This window comes from Quercus suber, unplaced genomic scaffold (assembly GCF_002906115.3).
Source record: "Quercus suber isolate HL8 unplaced genomic scaffold, Cork oak 2.0 scaffold_109, whole genome shotgun sequence".
Classification (NCBI taxonomy): domain Eukaryota; kingdom Viridiplantae; phylum Streptophyta; class Magnoliopsida; order Fagales; family Fagaceae; genus Quercus; species Quercus suber.
In genome coordinates, this window is record NW_027069574.1 from 256,819 (window position 1) to 273,684 (window position 16,866).

A 16,866-nucleotide genomic window follows, 5' to 3' on the forward strand; every position below is an offset into this window, starting at 1 on the left:
CAACCTTATAGCTACTCACAAAGACTTTAGGAAGGGGCTGATGGAATAAGGATCAAAACCAGCAATTTGATCTACACGTGGAAGACTGAGATAAAGTAAAGAAGAGAAATATAAAGAAGAAAAACCCCATGACAGAGGGGTATAAGAAAATCAGGAGAAGAAAAAAAACACTGTACACTCAAGAACTGTAATTGTCCTAAAGTCTAAGAGAAATATATAATAACTGCTTTTCTTAGACTTTGTTGAGGAGGATTTTCCTTACCTAAAACCATTTATTCTTATTTTCTAGCATCATTTAACCTATTGTGATTGTTGCCCAACTTATTGAAGTCCAGTTTCTAGTTCTCTCTACAAATTTATTATATTAGGCTTTTTGGGCCTTTGTCCTTTTCATTTTTGGGCTTGGGAACCAAAATTTGTCCTTACAATACGATGATACCGAAAATTGTCAGTAAGTTACACAGTCCTCACGTGCTCAAGACAACACCTGCACAACATAGAACAAGAAAACCTTAGAAGAGTATTGGTGTGGTACCAGCCAAAGACCCTCCGAAAGTTAAGTTAGAAAGCTTCACAACTCTAGAGTGCTAAAGTTGAGTAAATTATGCGTACCTTGATTTCTGAGGGCTTTGAGTTTTTATAGTAGTACGGAATCGACCTTCGTTTCTTGTATAGGTAGATATTTTCCTTATGAGAAAGATCTTCATGAATGTGCATATATTGCAAGATTCTTTCCATGTTGGGATTCCCTCAACTAGGGTTAATCGTGAGATGCAAGATATTTTCATGTGGGGTTTACCCAAGTTATGTGAGTGCCACGTGGCCTTGGTATCCATTGGCCTTGAGCCCAAAAACCCAGAATCCATCCATATAGAGGGACTATCTGTCTATTACGGAGAGGGGTCCATCCATTATGTGGTCTATCCATCAACCGCTTCATTTGTTGCCTTGTTCCCGACGGTTCACTAATTCAGTACCTTTAGGTTTATTTAAACGGATCTGTCATCCTTGATTTTCATCCCCTTCACAATATATATATATATATATATATTTTTTTTTTAACTCATCTAATACTTATAAAAAAATAGATGTATTAGTACTACCATGTTTAAGAATTAAAAAACCCGTTCTTTAACACACGCCCCAAATTGTATGTCCATATAATATTGTTTTCTATTTTACTCATAATGTTATGTCCAATGAAAATTTTGAAATACAAATAATATGAAATTTAAAAGTTTTTATATATAAGATTTATTTATTTATAATTATTTTAATATTTTGAAATTAAACATAGTATGAATGAGACAATGTAATCCAACAATAAATTTATGAAAAAACCTCAGCAAGTACAAAACATAGTGGCGCAGAACATTACAAGTGGTTTTATCTTGTGTTTTCTTTCATCTGGAAAAAGCCATATATTGTTGTTTCCAATTAGGAATTGTCAATTCTTCTAAAAAAAAAGGTCTTGTCAAATAAAAAATAATTCCAATACCTCTCTTTTTAATACAGTGATAAATACTAATAACTCTTAAAGGAAGTATTAAGACAAAAAAGTATCCATTAAATAATATAGTATTAATTATAACCATTTTTGATGATAAATTCACAATTCGAAAGGTCATTCTTGCATATTCTATGGTAGAAAACTATTAATGGCTATGAAAATAAAATTAACAAAAAAATTTATATATATATATATAATTTTGGTTTTTTTGGGATGCATCAGGACATGGTACTTTCTATGATTAGAAATTTACTATGTTTGTACGTTTAGTTAACAGATATAATTGGAAGACTAAATAAAACTTTTTAAAATCCAAAACTCAAACTTAGCTTTGATTAGAGATGGAGTTAGAGCCAAACCCAACCCTGACCCTCTCTATTTTTTATGGGCCATGGCTGTGAAATTTGAGAAAGTAAAAAAGCTTTAGCTTTAACACATAAAAGAAAATGAGCAGTCAAATCGCACTTGAAGAAATAGTATGTGAAAAACTATATATATATACCGCTAAGATAGTAAAAGAGTTGATGTTTATTTATTGTGTCTATGTGCCCGTTTGGTTGGGCTTTTAGAGCCAACTTTAAGCATTTATGCGCATTTTACAAATGCTGAGGAACTTTTTGCGTTTGGCTCAGCCCAAAACGCAACTTTTTGAAAAAAGTTGCGTTTTGGGACAAGGCAAAAAACGGATCCATGAACGCGCAACATTATGGAGCTCTGGAGGTCCATAAGCAAAAAGTTCATGCGCGTTGGAACTATCCGTTGGGCTGGTTAGTCAATTACCAAATTACCCTTGATAAACACTACAAACAAACACAACAATCTTTCTCTGTGCTGCTCTGCTACAGAACAAGCACAACAATCTTTCTCCGTGCTACAGAACAAACACTGCAAACACAACAATCTTATTAATCAAATCATAACCAAAAAAAGAAAAAAAAAAAAGAAAAAAGAAGTGGACAGAAGACAGAAGCCATCTGACCCATCTGGACTGCGTTGGGGACGAAGATGAGCAACGGCACGAAGATGAGAGCTCCCTGGAATGTTCTTGAATGAGGGAGAAAAGGAAAATTTTCTTAACGCAGAAAGAGTTTTGGAATCAAGTAAAAATCAAGTTGTTAATGGTAGATAAAAAAATAATAATGTCATTAGTAGGTTCAAATGAGAACCAATAACAACTTACAGTGTAAACTTTATTATGAGAAGTGTTACGTTTACAACATTTTTTACAATATTTTCACAACAAAATTTATGTGGAAAGTTGTTATTAACTTTAATTTGAACTCACCACTGAAATTATTTTTTTGCTAACCAATATTAACTAATAACAATCTGTTATTTAAAATTTATTATGAAAATATTGTGAAAATATTACGGTAACATTTCTCAATTAGAATTTTTATTATTTATATTATTTTTCCTTTCTTCAATTCACTTTCATCCATAAGTTACGTTTCATTTCTTTTTCTTTTCTTTTCTTTTTTTTCTTGTTTTCCTCCTCCACACACGTGGCCACTATCTCTACCCCCTTCTTTTATTTTCCTTTTCTCCCTCATTCATCAGAACATTCCAGGGAGCTCCATTCTCTCTTTTTCTCTCCAGCTCTCTCTCTTTTTTTTTTTTTTTTTTTTNAGTGAATATTATGAACAAAGAAACCTTGAAGGAATCCATTTTATTACACAACCTCTCAATGTTTGTAATAATAACAACATCTTGTTCTTATATAATGGAAATTTAGGGTATCTCGTGTGAGATATGTTTTTCTTTTTCATAAAGAAAACAAAGCATGTGATTTTAATATGGTATGTTGAAAGGCTATAATAAATTATATATTTCCTTTTTTTTTTTATGAGTTTGAATTTGGTAAGGATGAGGTGTAAAACTCATGTTTTACATCATCTAATAAGAGATTGCTAGCATTTTACTTGAAATTCAATATATCCTACCACACTTAATAACATCTCAATAAATTCCCAATTTTGTTACATTTATAAATGGGTATTAGAATTCATTGGGTGAGATTGTGCTTATTTTTAAATATGTGATAAGATGATGTTGTATGTTGGGATTGGAAGGGTAAAGTATGAGTTTTACATTACATCCTTACAAAATTTAATCTATTTTAATATATATATATATATTTAATAGGATTTAAACATATGGTTAAATATGGTAAGTTGACAGGTTATAATAAATTAATATACTTCCTTATTTATATATATATATATATATATTCAATAGGATTTATACATATTGTGACTTCTTCATGATTGAAAATTTATCCTAATAAATAACAAAGATCAATGATAGCTCATATCTTTTAGTATTTCTAATGAGAAATGATATGTCTACAACATTTTTACAACAAATCCTAAGTGGCAGGTTGTTACTAGTTGTTATTGTTAGGGTAAAAAAGTAATCTTAGTGTTAGTTTCAAATTTGAACTAATAACAACTAACCACCTGTGATTTGTTGTAAAAATGTTGTAAAATTATTGTAGATGTAACATCTCTCTTTTACAAAACTCACTCACATTCAACCCTCCCCCTTCTCTCTTGCACAAACCGCCGTTATCTCTTCCCTTTTCTCTTGCAAAGACACATTTGAAACAAAATTAAAATATTAGAGATTAAATTAACACGTTTGAAACATTAGGAACCATTTTGACACATAGGTCAAATGTTAGGGACAAGGAACAAATAAAAGAGGTTGAAAAAAAAATCTAAATAAATTATTAAGAGTGCCATAAAAAGGAAGTGTTGATTAAAAAGGGATAAAAAGTATAATTTTAAATAAGATAAAATAACGGATATGAATATAGATAAACCTGATTCACCCGTTGAGGATCTATGAGCCACTCAATAATAGTGTTAAGACAAAGGTTTTGTTGTTGTCATATTTATCATTTTACCTAATAAGGCATAAGAAATGGAGAGATTAATACAAAAATAATAATAACTCTTGGACGAGAATTAAGATGAACAAATCCAACCACTGATTCTAAGCCATCTTTTGATAATAAATTAACAATTCGAGAGCCATTTCTTACCTATTCTTTGATTAACCAACATTTATGTACAAATATAGGTACCCCTGTTTATAGTACAACAATAAATACTATTACCATTATTCAACATAAACGTAAAATTATCACCCACAATATTTGTAATTATGACCAGTACTCTCTTTTAGAAACCATTTTCCCTCCATGTGGGGCCCGTTTGATATTCTTCTTTGAGCAACATTTTTCATATTTCAAACATACTTACACACATTTTCACCATTTTTTTACTCTTACACATATATCAAAAATATTCAAATAACATTACTCAAACTACTCTATCAAATACCCCTGCGTGCAGAATCGAACAGTCATGGCTACCCTCGAAACCAACACGAAGACCAGGTGAGGCTCATAAAAAAAAAATCATATGTAACAACCGTAAAAACTGTATCTTTTTATCTTTGTGGTTGTTTTGTTTTGTTTTTGTTTTTGGTAAATACCAAAAAGCAGTACTGTGTTGTTTGTGTGGCAGTTACAATAATAATGGGTAAAGGTATCCACTGAAAGACAAAACAAAAGTTTAGGAACATTCTTAAAAAATTCAAAAAAGAAAAAGAAACAAAAAAAAGCTGATTTGATTTTTTTGAACCCTCTTTCAATTCAAACTTTGTGAACATCATAGAGTAGAGAGAGAGAGAGAGAGGCAAGAGGCAATAGCGAAGACCTAACCCTAACCCTCTCTCTCTTGATTGAAGAAAGGAGGGAAGAAGAAGAAGAAGAAGAAGAAGAAGATGAGTGGACAAGTGGGTCCTACTACTGGTCCAAGAAGGAACAGTGTGACCCAGAAACAACGTGGTCCTTCCACCGTCAAGAGATCCTCTTCTTCCGACAACTATGGAAATGGACATGCTTCCAAACCCTCTTCTCCTCCGCTCCCTCAATCGTCCGTAACTTCCCCAATATTATTACGTTTGTTTTCAACAAAACTTTGTGTGTTGTTTTTGTATATTTCTATATGTATGTGTGTGTGTGTGTGTTTTGATGTTGTTTGATTGATATGTGTAGTAGTGCTGCTGGCGTGGAAAGGACGGTGAAGAAGCTGAGATTGTCGAAAGCACTCACGATTCCTGAAGGAACCACCGTTTCCGATGCCTGCCGGAGGATGGCGGCTCGTCGCGTCGACGCCGTGCTCTTAACGGATGCCAACGCCTTGCTTTCTGGAATCCTTACTGATAAGGTTTCCCAATCATTTCTTGTCCTATTTTATCCATTCATTTTGTTAGAATTATAGATAAATGATTAAATTAACTGTTTTGTAATGACTTAAGCTTTTGGAACAAGGTATTAATTTATCATGGTATCAGAGCCGGTTAAAATCCCACATATAGTAGGTAAAATACTAGTGCCCCACTTATTAAGGGCTTGTCTGGACCCACATGTAATGAGAAGTATGAGAATTACAGTTAAGTAATTAAATTCATTGTCTCTTAACAACTTGAGCTTTTGGGATTACTAAGAATTTATTAAGTGATTTTAGTGTTTTTTTTTTAATTTATTAGGAAAAGTTAACGGATGCCCTAAGGGGATTGGTTTAGGAAATTAGAAACTTTTTATGAGTGGGGTATAAAAACTTTCTTAAAATGGTCTATTAACAAATGACCTAAGGGCACCCCATTAACTGAATCCTTATTAATTTAAGTTTGGTTGCATGTATTGGTGATCAGGACATTGCCACTAGAGTTATAGCAGAGGGTTTGAGACCGGAGCAAACAATAGTATCGAAAATCATGACGCGTAATCCTATATTTGTTACTTCGGATTCGCTTGCTATTGAAGCTCTTCAGAAGATGATCCAAGGTCTGGTTTATATCTATATATATATATATATCTCTACTTGTATTTCTGTTTGTTATGCTTAGTTTTGGGGGCTTAGTCAACTTGGTTTTTTGTTGTACTATATGGCTTCAAATTGACACAATGATACACGGGGTTGACTCAATCTTATAAGAAAGGAAGTTCTTATATATGTTTGAAATGATTGGATGATAGACTGAAAAGCAGGAATATAGAATGAGCTGGAGAGTAAAATAAACTGTTTCAAGTCTCCTGTTTTTACATGAATTCATGATGAACAAGAAATTATTTTTTTGATCATTTTTCTTAGCATCCTGATATCTCTGTTGGTCACCACATGATCTCATATGATCTTTCTTCTGTGAATAAAATCTCAGCTAAGATAGTTGGACCTTGGCTGTACTGATTATCCAGGTTGTGTGTGCTGCTATGTTACAAATCTATGGATGTTCTCTCCACCTCTCTCTTTTGGTGCTAGCTCAATGGACTTTCTTTATATAAAAATTTAAACTTTTTTTCTATTTGATTTTTGGTATGTTAGGTGTGAACACATTTTCTGGAGTTTTTTTGGAACACTAAAATGTTTGTTAATTTTAGTTAATGCAACATTTGTTTGGACTGTTCCATCACATTGACGTACTTATAACCATGATCTGATTTTATTTTTTATACTGTCACTTGATTATTAAAGCGTTTTGATGGTAACACAATGCAAATTTTCCTTGCGTTGTTTCTCATCTTGTTTTTTTGTACATCTTATTTTCTTTGTATATGTACTATTTTCTTCCATTTGTAATCTCAGTTTTGGTTAACAGGCAAATTCAGACACCTACCGGTTGTAGAAAATGGTGAAGTAATTGCCCTGCTAGATATTACAAAGTGCCTTTATGATGCTATATCTAGAATGGAGAAGGCTGCCGAACAGGGTACTGCAATTGCTGCTGCAGTTGAAGGGGTGGAGCGCCAGTGGGGAAGCAATTTTTCTGGTTAGTTGGCAAATTTGCATGTACTAGTAGCTAAAATAACATTTATAATACACTCATGCATGTACTAGTAGCTGAAATAGCATTTATAATATGCTCATGCATTCCTGTATTAATCACTTGCAACTGGTATTGTTGTTTTAAATTATAAATAACGTTTAAGCTTAATTTTAATGCTTTGTTTGTTTTGGTCGAAGTGTTTTCCACATTTTCCTGTGTTTGGTATGGTAGAAAACTTTGGTCAATAGAAAACAATGGGTTTTGGATGGAAAACATTTTCCACTTTTTTAGTATTGAAACTGCCAGAGTTCAAGCATTTTCTGTTTTGGTATGTTGATCTATTTCTTATGGTTATGTGTGTGTGTATATATATATATATATATAATGTTTTTGAACTAGTAAATGTGTATTCAAAACAATAAAAATTAGGTTGATTTTCTAGTCTACGTAATGTTCAAGTTTTTATTTAAAGTTTGGTTCATTTAATTATTTTTTAGGGTCACAATCAAATATAGAAAAATTACCGAAAAACTCTTTTCGTTAAAATAAACGGTTTGATGTGTTTGCTTTTTTTTTTTTTTTGGGGGGGGGGTTTGTTTGGAATGGAAGTTCTTATGCTTTATGATGTGTTTGCTTTTTTTTTTTTTTTGGGGGGGGGGTTTGTTTGGAATGGAAGTTCTTATGCTTTATAATATTTTGTAATATTTAATTTTATTAGTATGAGTGTACTCTACCTTTTCGCAAAAGGTTGTATAAGCACTTGGCTTGCAAATTTAGGTACTTAATGGTTAAACCTTTTTTTATAGAATTTGTGTTTGATATTTTTGACATGTGAAGGGGCCGTAGTCTGCTGCAATGGTTATGTCTTGGGCTGTCAAGTGCAAGTGTGCAAGTTCAAGTCTTGAGAGGCCTCTTCATGCAAAAGATGTTAAGGGTTGGGCCACACCCAAGCCACCCCTCATAGGAGCCCACTTTGGGATAAAGCTTGGAGTAAACCTTTTTATGTTTGGACATGAAACCGAAAAGTTATATTTGATGTTCACATTTGCTTAGGTCATGGCCAAACAACCTGCAAGATTAATTGAGATTTTTGCTACTAGTAATGGGCATAAAACGCTCATTAGAATTCTAGTACCTAAAAAACATAAGTTTTAAAGCAAATTTCTATATGGATTTATTGGTAATTGAGACCGGAATGGGACAAATTTGAATGGAAATCACCTGATTCAATGGTCTTATACATTCACTTTCTAGACATTTTCACTTTTAATTTTCCATACTTGTTGTAAACCTCATGCAGCTAGTCAACTAAATCTCAACGGATAGGATAGTGAACCCTAATCCTTTTTCCAGTAATTATTTTTCTTTCCCTTTTGGGGGCTACCATTAAGACTCTTTTCCCTGATAAATATGTGTGGGGCATAATCCCCAAAAAATCTCTATTGAGTTCACTACTTGAATAAACTATATACATTTGGTTTGAGGCGGTCTTTGGTCTAAAGATAAATTTGGGCAAGTCAGAGTTGGTTCCTGTTGGTTTGGTGCATAATTTTGACTCACTGTTGAATGTCCTCAGCTATAAACAAGGTACTCTTCCAATGAAATATCTGGGTCTTCCTTTGGGAGCTAAATTCAAGGATAAGACAGTATGAAACCCAATTCTGGAGAAGATAGAACAGAGATTAGTAGGATGGAAACGTTTGTACTTATCTAAGGGAGGTAGAGTCACATTAGTTAAAAAACTCTATCTAATTTACCCACTTAGTTTCTATCTTTATTTTCTATACCTGCTGTTGTGGCTAACTGAATTGAGAAACTTTAGCAGAATTTCTTATGGGGTGGCATTGGTGAAGAACCAAAATTTCATTTGGTTAAATGGGCTACTGTTTGTACTCCCATTTCTTCTGGTGGCTTGGGGATTAGGAAGGTAAGACTTTTTAATGAAGCTTTGCTTGAGAAGTGGCTATAGAGATTTGGGATGGAGAAGGATGCCCTTTGGAGTCAATTGATAGAGGTGAAATATGGTTGTGGATGGGGTGGCTGGTGTACTAGGTTTGTTAATGGTTCATATGGTGTTAGCTTGTGGAAATATATTAGTTGGGGATGGCCTTCTTTTTCTCGCCACATTCTATATGATATTGGGGATGGGTTTAGGGTGAAGTTTTGGCAAAACCGTTGGTGTGGTGAGACACCTCTTGCGGTCATCTATCCTGAATTGTTTAGATTTTGCCGAGATAAAGAGGCTAGAGTGTCTAAGCTTATGAAGTTTACTAATGGAGTTCTCTTTTGGGATGTAAGTTTCTTTAGGGGTGTGCATGCTCGAGAATTAGAGGCACTATTTGGTTTCATGGATACCATATATGGTGCTTCAATGAAGGGAATTGGCGAGGATTAGATGTGTTGGAAACTTGATAGATAGAAGGGTTTCATGGTTAAGGATTATTATAGTCTTTTAGTGGGCTCCATTGACTGTTGTTTTCCTTGGAAAAGTATTTGGAAACAGAAGATTCCTTCCTGAGTAGCTTTCTTTGTTTGGACTGCTGCTTTAGATAAATGCTTAACGACTGACAATTTATGAAAAATGAATGTTTGTATATTGGATTGGTGCTACATGTGCAAGTGTAGTGGTGAATCGGTTGATCATCTTTTTCTTCATTGTTCGGTTGCTATGGATTTGTGGTCTATGGTGTTTGGTTTGTTTGGAGTAAGCTAGGTTATGCCGCAATTTGTAGTGGGGCTTCTAACATGTTGGCAGGTAGATTTGGTCGTCATTGAAATGGGTATGTATGGTTGATTGTTCCTCATTGCTTATTGTGTTGTCTTTGGAGGGAGAAAAATAGTAGGTGCTTTGAAGATAATGAGAGATCCATACCAGACTTGAAGTTATTTTACTTTAGAACTTTAATAGATTGGTTGGCTGCTTTGTGAAACCAATCATTTTTTTCTTTTCTTTTCTTGATTTCCTAGATTCTTGTAATTTTTGTTCTTGAATTGTTTAAACCCTTCACCACTCCCTGTGTGCTAGGGTGTTCCTTTTTTGATATCAATAAACTCCTTTTTTGATATATATATATATATATAAACATATTTTACGTATCATGGATGGTTGGATGAATACTTTTGATTTTCTGGATAATATTAATATCACCATATAAAATTGTCCTTGACAGTATTCCTTATTTGATTAGGGATTTGTATGATCAAAGGTTTGTTATACAACCAATTTTAGTCCTAATCCCCCTTAATGCCTTTCATTAGATTTGTGGTCTGAAATACTTTTCCAAAGATATGTTACATTCAGTTTTCTTTATCACAAAAGTTGGTCCCAGCACATGCCTATACAAAACACACTTATCCAATCAAATCCATTCAATTTCGGGTATTACAATCTGCCCCACTTAAATTTCTAATGTCTTCGTCAAGGCCCACATTGTGCTGTAGTGGCCTCAACCACATGGTGTTACTAGGTTGGCTTTGATGCCATTTGTCACAATTCAAGAAAACCACTAACCACAAAAGTGCTATACCCCCAAAGGATTAAGATACAATTGTGGCTCCTTGTAATCGCTTGCATAAACTGTTGCTGCCTTTTTTTTGGCGACCTTTCTAATATCGACTTACATTCAGGTGATGAGCGTTACTTTAATCATGTCAAGATAGAGAAGTCTTTATTATCAGAATCTAATGGCTTTGGCCAAAGTGCAGCCCTTTAATGTTTAGAAGACTTCAACTTTTCTTACCAGAACTACTGCAGTATATTCTCTTTTTTTTGGTTACTACAAATCATACCTGTCACAGAAATTTAACTTTTCTGTTTATCATCTGTTTCAGCTCCACATGCATTTATAGAGACATTGAGGGATCGGATGTTCAAGCCTTCCTTGTCAACTATCATTGCAGAAAATGCGAAGTACTTCATTAAACTTTACTTGCTTATGAGTCTGTTCACTAAGGAATAGAGTTTATATTTTGATCTTGTAGCATTACCAAATTTTGTAGCTTTATATGTTTTCAGGGTTCCAATTGTATCACTATCAGATCCTGTAAATGTTGCTGCAAAAAAGATGCGGGAGTTGCGGGTAAATTCGGTTGTCATTATGATGGGGAACAAGATTCAGGGGATACTTACGTATTACTCTTTCCTTAGTAGAATTTATCTTTTCTGGCATATATTCTGTATTTTGGGGGCATTAGATGTCTCTAGTTCTATCTGAAAATAAAATATACATAATTATATATGATTACTTCACAAAAAAGAAGCACATATGGTATGTCTGTGTGTTTACAATCAGGAGTTGTGATGTCCAACTACTTGTGTTTATGTCGAAACAGATCACTAACACCTGTTTCCTTGCATTATAGCTTTTGGGTGAAATTTAATGTGTCTTTGAATATCAGTTAGTGTTTGCTTATGGTTTTGTGATACCACTGTATTACAGTTCGAAGGATATCCTTATGCGAGTGGTTGCACAAAATCTCTCTCCTGAATTGACTCTGGTGGAAAAGGTTCAGTGAAAATCCTATAATTTATTGCTTCTTATTTTTTCAATGTGCAATTAGCACATTTTTTTTAAAAGCTTCTGACATTAGTGTGATCTCACTGCTGATGTTGTTGTGATTGGTGTTTTTCTTTTGCTCTCCTCTTTGTCTAATATAAATCTCAAGGTAATGACACCAAATCCGGAATGTGCAACTTTAGAGACAACAATTCTTGACGCTCTGCATATAATGCATGATGGGAAGTTTTTACATCTTCCGGTTTTAGACAAAGGTGAGCTCTTTTGTTTTTTGGTTAATTGTTTTGGCTCTGAGGGGTGGCGGAAGGAGAGATTTAAATTATTGACCTCCGCCTTATGAGACGTAGTCCTCAGCTGATGGTGTTATCCCTTGGGGTTAGGAGCATTTTTTAATCCCAGATCTTAAACCAAGTATAGCAAATTTATTATTGACAAGTATTTTATTATTAGAATATTGATACATTTGTTGTGCAGATGGAGGTGTCGTGTCTTGTGTTGATGTCCTACAGATAACCCAAGCGGCAATCTCCATGGTAAAGTATTCAATTCCTGATGCTACAGTTGCATGCTTAGAATATCTATTTTCCAGAATAAAATGAAGCGTTTTAAGTTTCTCACTCTTTTAATATTGATTATATAAAACTCAAAGGTATAGGCTAGTTCAATGTAATTTTATCTTAAAAGTATCATCTGACCTAAAGTTTGGCCCCTATAATTGTAGCAAAATTTCAGTTGGGTCTTTAAGAGTTCTCATGGAGCAATTAAGTCCTTTAACTTGGTCAAGTTTGTCATTTTTATCAAATGGTTGGTGTCTTAGTGAATATTGAAGGAACATATTGATGAGGCTTTACCCCTACAAAATTGAATTACTTCAATTGAATTGGTAAGTTATGTCAGCATCAGCAAGGGAGTGCAAATTGCCCCAAATCAAACTCACTAAGTTCTTCAGGCCTGAAAAGAATAGCCATGAACATAAAAGTGCGGGAAGCCATGACATTAGGAACTTATTTGTGTTTTTTGTATCCTTTTCATTTAATTATATTTAGAGTATGATAAAATTGTAATACTAATCTGTTTTATGACTTTATTAGGTTGATGGTAGCTCTGGAGCTGTTAATGATGTGGCAGGCACCTTGATGCAAAAGTTCTGGGATTCGGCACTTGCATTAGAGCCACCTGATGATTATGATACTCATAGGTATCCCTTTTGCTCCCTTGGCTATGCTGTTATTTTGGTTATCTGTTATCTGGCTGGTTACTAATCCTGCTGGATGTTGTTTACAGTGAGATGTCTGGATTTATGGCTCCTGATGGGACAGAGCAAGGGAAGCTTGGTAGCTATCCATCTCTTGGTCTTGGAAATTCATTTGCCTTCAAATTTGAGGATCTAAAGGGTCGTGTACATCGAGTGAATTGTGGTAAGTGGTCGAGGACAGGATCTTTGCAATTTCATGAGATCTGAATTCCCTTTTGTACTTTGATACTTTTTTCATCCTATTACAATTGTATTCTTTGAAAAACAAAAACGCACATGAAGGATAGCACTTAGTGCTTTGACAATTCAAACAATTTGTATGTTGCAAAATTATGTGTTATTAGTTGTTTGATGAGAAGGGTAAAAATTCCAAAGTGTAAGGAGAAAGGGGAAGTATGAATTTTAAATTTCTTTTATATGGGACAGACAATGGCAAAGAAGACATATTATGTGGGATGGAGGGAGTATATTCTAACACTAAAAGTGTAAGCATCTTGCGGAATGATTTCTAAAACTATTTGAAGAGGTAAGAATGCAAGATGTCCCACTATTAGCTAGAGTTGAATTGAGACAATGATTTTGATGAATTTGAAAAAATATGTTTTCTAATCTTTCATGTGTGTGTGTGTGTGTGCGCGCATGTATTCCAAAAGATAAGTTCTTTTCATCTCTCTCTCTCTCTCTCTCTCTCTCTCTCTCTCTCTCCTGTTTTGTTCCCCTTGTCTGATAATAATAGGTCATTTTTCCTTTAATTATCCCAAAATATTTGCCTATCGACAAAAGTCTAAAGATTCCTTTTGTTTCACTTTTGACGATATCCTTTTTCTTTAAACTAATCTTGTTCCATTTTAAGTTTCTCAAAAAAAAATCTTGTTCCATTTTAAAATTTAAAATTGTAATTTTGGGATATAAATATCGGATAAGTACGTGGATTATGGAATGATTTTAATTCTTTGTTCCTTAAATTTTGCATGTTTTCAAAATGGACGCCTTTATTGGGATAGTAGAAATACGAAGTAGTTGGGATTTTTATTTATTTATTTTTGCTTTGTGGGAGAGGGGTTGGTGGTGGTAGGAAATATAGCAAGAGGATGAGGATGTTCATGGGGAGAGTTTGGTGGTATGCGGGTATTCATGGATCATGGTAGCATGGACTGATGGTAGTGTAACAGTAGTAGTTGGGTGTTTTGGACCAGTGGAGTTGACACAATGGTACAATTGGTTGTTGAGGAATGCAAGAGGATGGAATCAACAGAGGTGTGAAATTGGTTGTTGAGAATGCGCCTAATAGGTTTGATGGTGAAGTTGGTGATGGCAGAGATGCTTGTGTTGTTTATATATATATATATATATATATCTGATGCCATATAAAGGTTGCATAGAGACAGTCCTGGTGATTATGTTGGAATTTGGGGCTAGGCAAATGCATATTGGTGGTGCAAAAGGGAGGGGGGGGGGGGGGGGGGTAGTAAATAAATCTTGTGCTTTTAAAAGCTGCATTTTTCACTTTAAGCAAAAAGCTTTATTAAGATTTTGATTTCTTTTTAAGTCTTTTGAACACCAGGAGTATGTTGGAAATGCTATCATACTGTACCCAAAAATAACATGTTGGTTTTGCTTCTGGTTTTTCTTCAGCTGCTGAAAATTTGGATGAGTTGGTATCTGCTGTAATACAAAGGATTGGTGCTGGTATTCACACAGATCATCCACAGCTTTTGGTGAGCTTCCAAAGTTATTTTGTTTTGCTCTGCTTTTCTTTATGTTGTAGGATTTTTTAATTTGTTAATTCATTAATTTATGTATTTTGTTTTTCTTAGTATGAAGATGATGATGGTGATAGAGTTCTACTTGCAACTGATAGTGATCTTGTTGCTGCTATCAGCCATGCTAGATCAGTTGGACAGAAGGTGATGGTTTTGGCTTGTGTTGACTTTGCTGTCTGGATTTTTTTTTTTTTTTTTAATTTTTTAATTTTTTTTATATATTTTATTTTGGATAATTCGATAGTTACAATGGGGGAGGGGGGATTTGAATCATGGACGTCTTTGATAGAAACACTAGGAAGTGCCAATTGAGCTAATAAGGCTCTTGGTGACTTTGCTGTTTGGAACTGATCCTTTTGCTTTTGAATCTGTGGACTTCTCTATGGAAAATGAACTGACTTCTATCAAGTGTCAATGCTCTATGCCTCTTTTTGTTTTGCTTGATACATTTTTTATCCTTGAGTTTCCACTTGGCATTTCAGTGTTTGGAGGTACTTTCTTTATTATAAGAACTTTTTTTTTTGTTGAGACCACTTCTGTTTAACATGCATTAGTTGCTAGAGTTACTGATGGTTTAAAGTAAGATCTCTTTGTGAAGAGGCTAGGATTTTCTTAAGACACCAATATGGTTTATATTTTAGAACAATTTTTTTGGCAAGTAGTTCTTGATTAGTGTTGTCTCTTTTAGATTTTGAACAAGTTTTCTGTCTCAGGTTTTAAGGTTGCATCTGGACTCTTCTGATTCAAGCCAGTTGACAAAACCAGAGTCAGGTAGCTCTACCATGAAGAGATATGGTGGGATGACTCTTCACTTCGGAATTTTGGCAGGCGCAGTTGTTTTAACAAGCATCGGTGTTTTGGTCTACTTAAAGCGCTCTAAGATCTGAAGTTATGCTGATTTTGTGGAAGCAAACATATTAGGATCATGAGGTTAACTGAGGGCTTGATTCCAGCATCTCATAATTGTTGAAAAAATAATTCAGCCCAAATCATACGGAGAACACTGCAAATGTGATAACTAAAGCAGGTCATGTTATGCGTGTTCTATTGCAAAATTATGAAACAGATGCATATTTTTTGTGCAAGAGGAAATTATTAAGAACTAGAGCCATTCTTATGTCCAGTAATTTGGCATCATACTGCAATCCCTTAATACGTTGTACGCAGAACGATGCTTTTGGTGCAACACCTTTGGGATGAAAATGTCTCATACTAATATAGATGATACTGTTCACTGTTTGAAATTGGACTCAAGTTATATCGAATGTGACTATTGACAAAACTGCTTAATGAATTTTTTACTAGAGGTGCATTTTGATAAATTCACTTATGATTTATATATTTTATGTTTGCAAAATTTTAAGATAACTAGAGATTAATATATATATAGTTTAAATTTAAGGTTTTTTTTTTTTTTTTTTTTTTTAGAATGCTAAGTATTTATTTTTAATACACACGGGGAGAGGGGAGAAAGTTAAAAGATAAATAAAAAATAAATAAAAAATAAAACCCTTAAGGCCTATTTGGTTAGGGTGTTTGAACAATTTTTGTATTTAATTACTGAAAACTGTGAGTCTAGAAAAGAAATCCTATTTGGTAAGGGTGTTTTTTATTGGAGTGTTTGAGTTAAGTTAATTATTTTAGGGTGTTTAAAAACTGAATTCAGAAAACTCTTTTTACCAATTTTCAATTTTCAAACAACGTTGCTTAATAGCCCTTTTGTAAATATGTTGAAAACCATAAGACCCACTTGATTAAACAAAACATAAACTAAATTTTCTCTCCTCAAAAAAAAAAAAAATTAAATTGTATTATGCTTGTCAGCTTTTTAAAAATAAAACATACACATACCAAACACACAATTATGTTTTTTCACACTCAGAAACATGTTATTTGAAACATAGTACCAAACACATTTTTTACTTTATGAATACTCTAAACGTGTGTTTCTACAACATTTTAAACAACAATACTAGAAATTTC

General features: G+C 33.7%; 1 protein-coding gene and 1 long non-coding RNA gene across 3 annotated transcripts; one reads left to right on the forward strand and one right to left on the reverse strand.

The window, feature by feature from the left end:
* Positions 1-2,275: 2,275 nt before the first annotated feature.
* LOC136068307 (uncharacterized) lies at positions 2,276-2,611 on the reverse strand. Its single transcript, XR_010629684.1, has 2 exons — positions 2,490-2,611; positions 2,276-2,395 (listed from the first exon to the last, which is right to left on the reverse strand). It is a non-coding gene; the product is annotated as an uncharacterized LOC136068307 (long non-coding RNA).
* A 2,511-nt stretch (positions 2,612-5,122) lies between these two features.
* On the forward strand, positions 5,123-16,205 carry LOC112004361 (CBS domain-containing protein CBSCBSPB3). Of its 2 annotated transcripts, none has more exons than XM_024036591.2 (14): positions 5,123-5,454; positions 5,577-5,748; positions 6,236-6,368; positions 7,181-7,351; positions 11,180-11,258; positions 11,364-11,477; positions 11,788-11,854; positions 12,014-12,119; positions 12,340-12,398; positions 12,957-13,063; positions 13,150-13,283; positions 14,756-14,838; positions 14,938-15,027; positions 15,597-16,205. In XM_024036591.2, exons 1-14 carry the CDS (start codon positions 5,303-5,305, stop codon positions 15,768-15,770), a joined length of 1,641 nt encoding a protein of 546 aa, XP_023892359.1. In that variant the 5' UTR covers positions 5,123-5,302; the 3' UTR covers positions 15,771-16,205. The 2 variants fall into 2 exon arrangements, with proteins under 2 accessions (XP_023892359.1, XP_023892360.1); XM_024036592.2 differs by having other exon boundaries at positions 5,580-5,748.
* Positions 16,206-16,866: the final 661 nt, after the last annotated feature.

What these genes read in the sequence shown, in the direction of transcription:
- LOC112004361 (XM_024036591.2), top strand. Translation starts at nt 5,303, where the DNA reads ATGAGTGGACAAGTGGGTCCTACTACTGGTCCAAGAAGGAACAGTGTG. An exon ending in TCTTCAGAAGATGATCCAAG is followed by an intron (nt 6,369 to 7,180) that starts GTCTGGTTTATA and finishes TTTGGTTAACAG; the next exon opens with GCAAATTCAGACACCTACCG. An exon ending in TGTACATCGAGTGAATTGTG is followed by an intron (nt 13,284 to 14,755) that starts GTAAGTGGTCGA and finishes GTTTTTCTTCAG; the next exon opens with CTGCTGAAAATTTGGATGAG.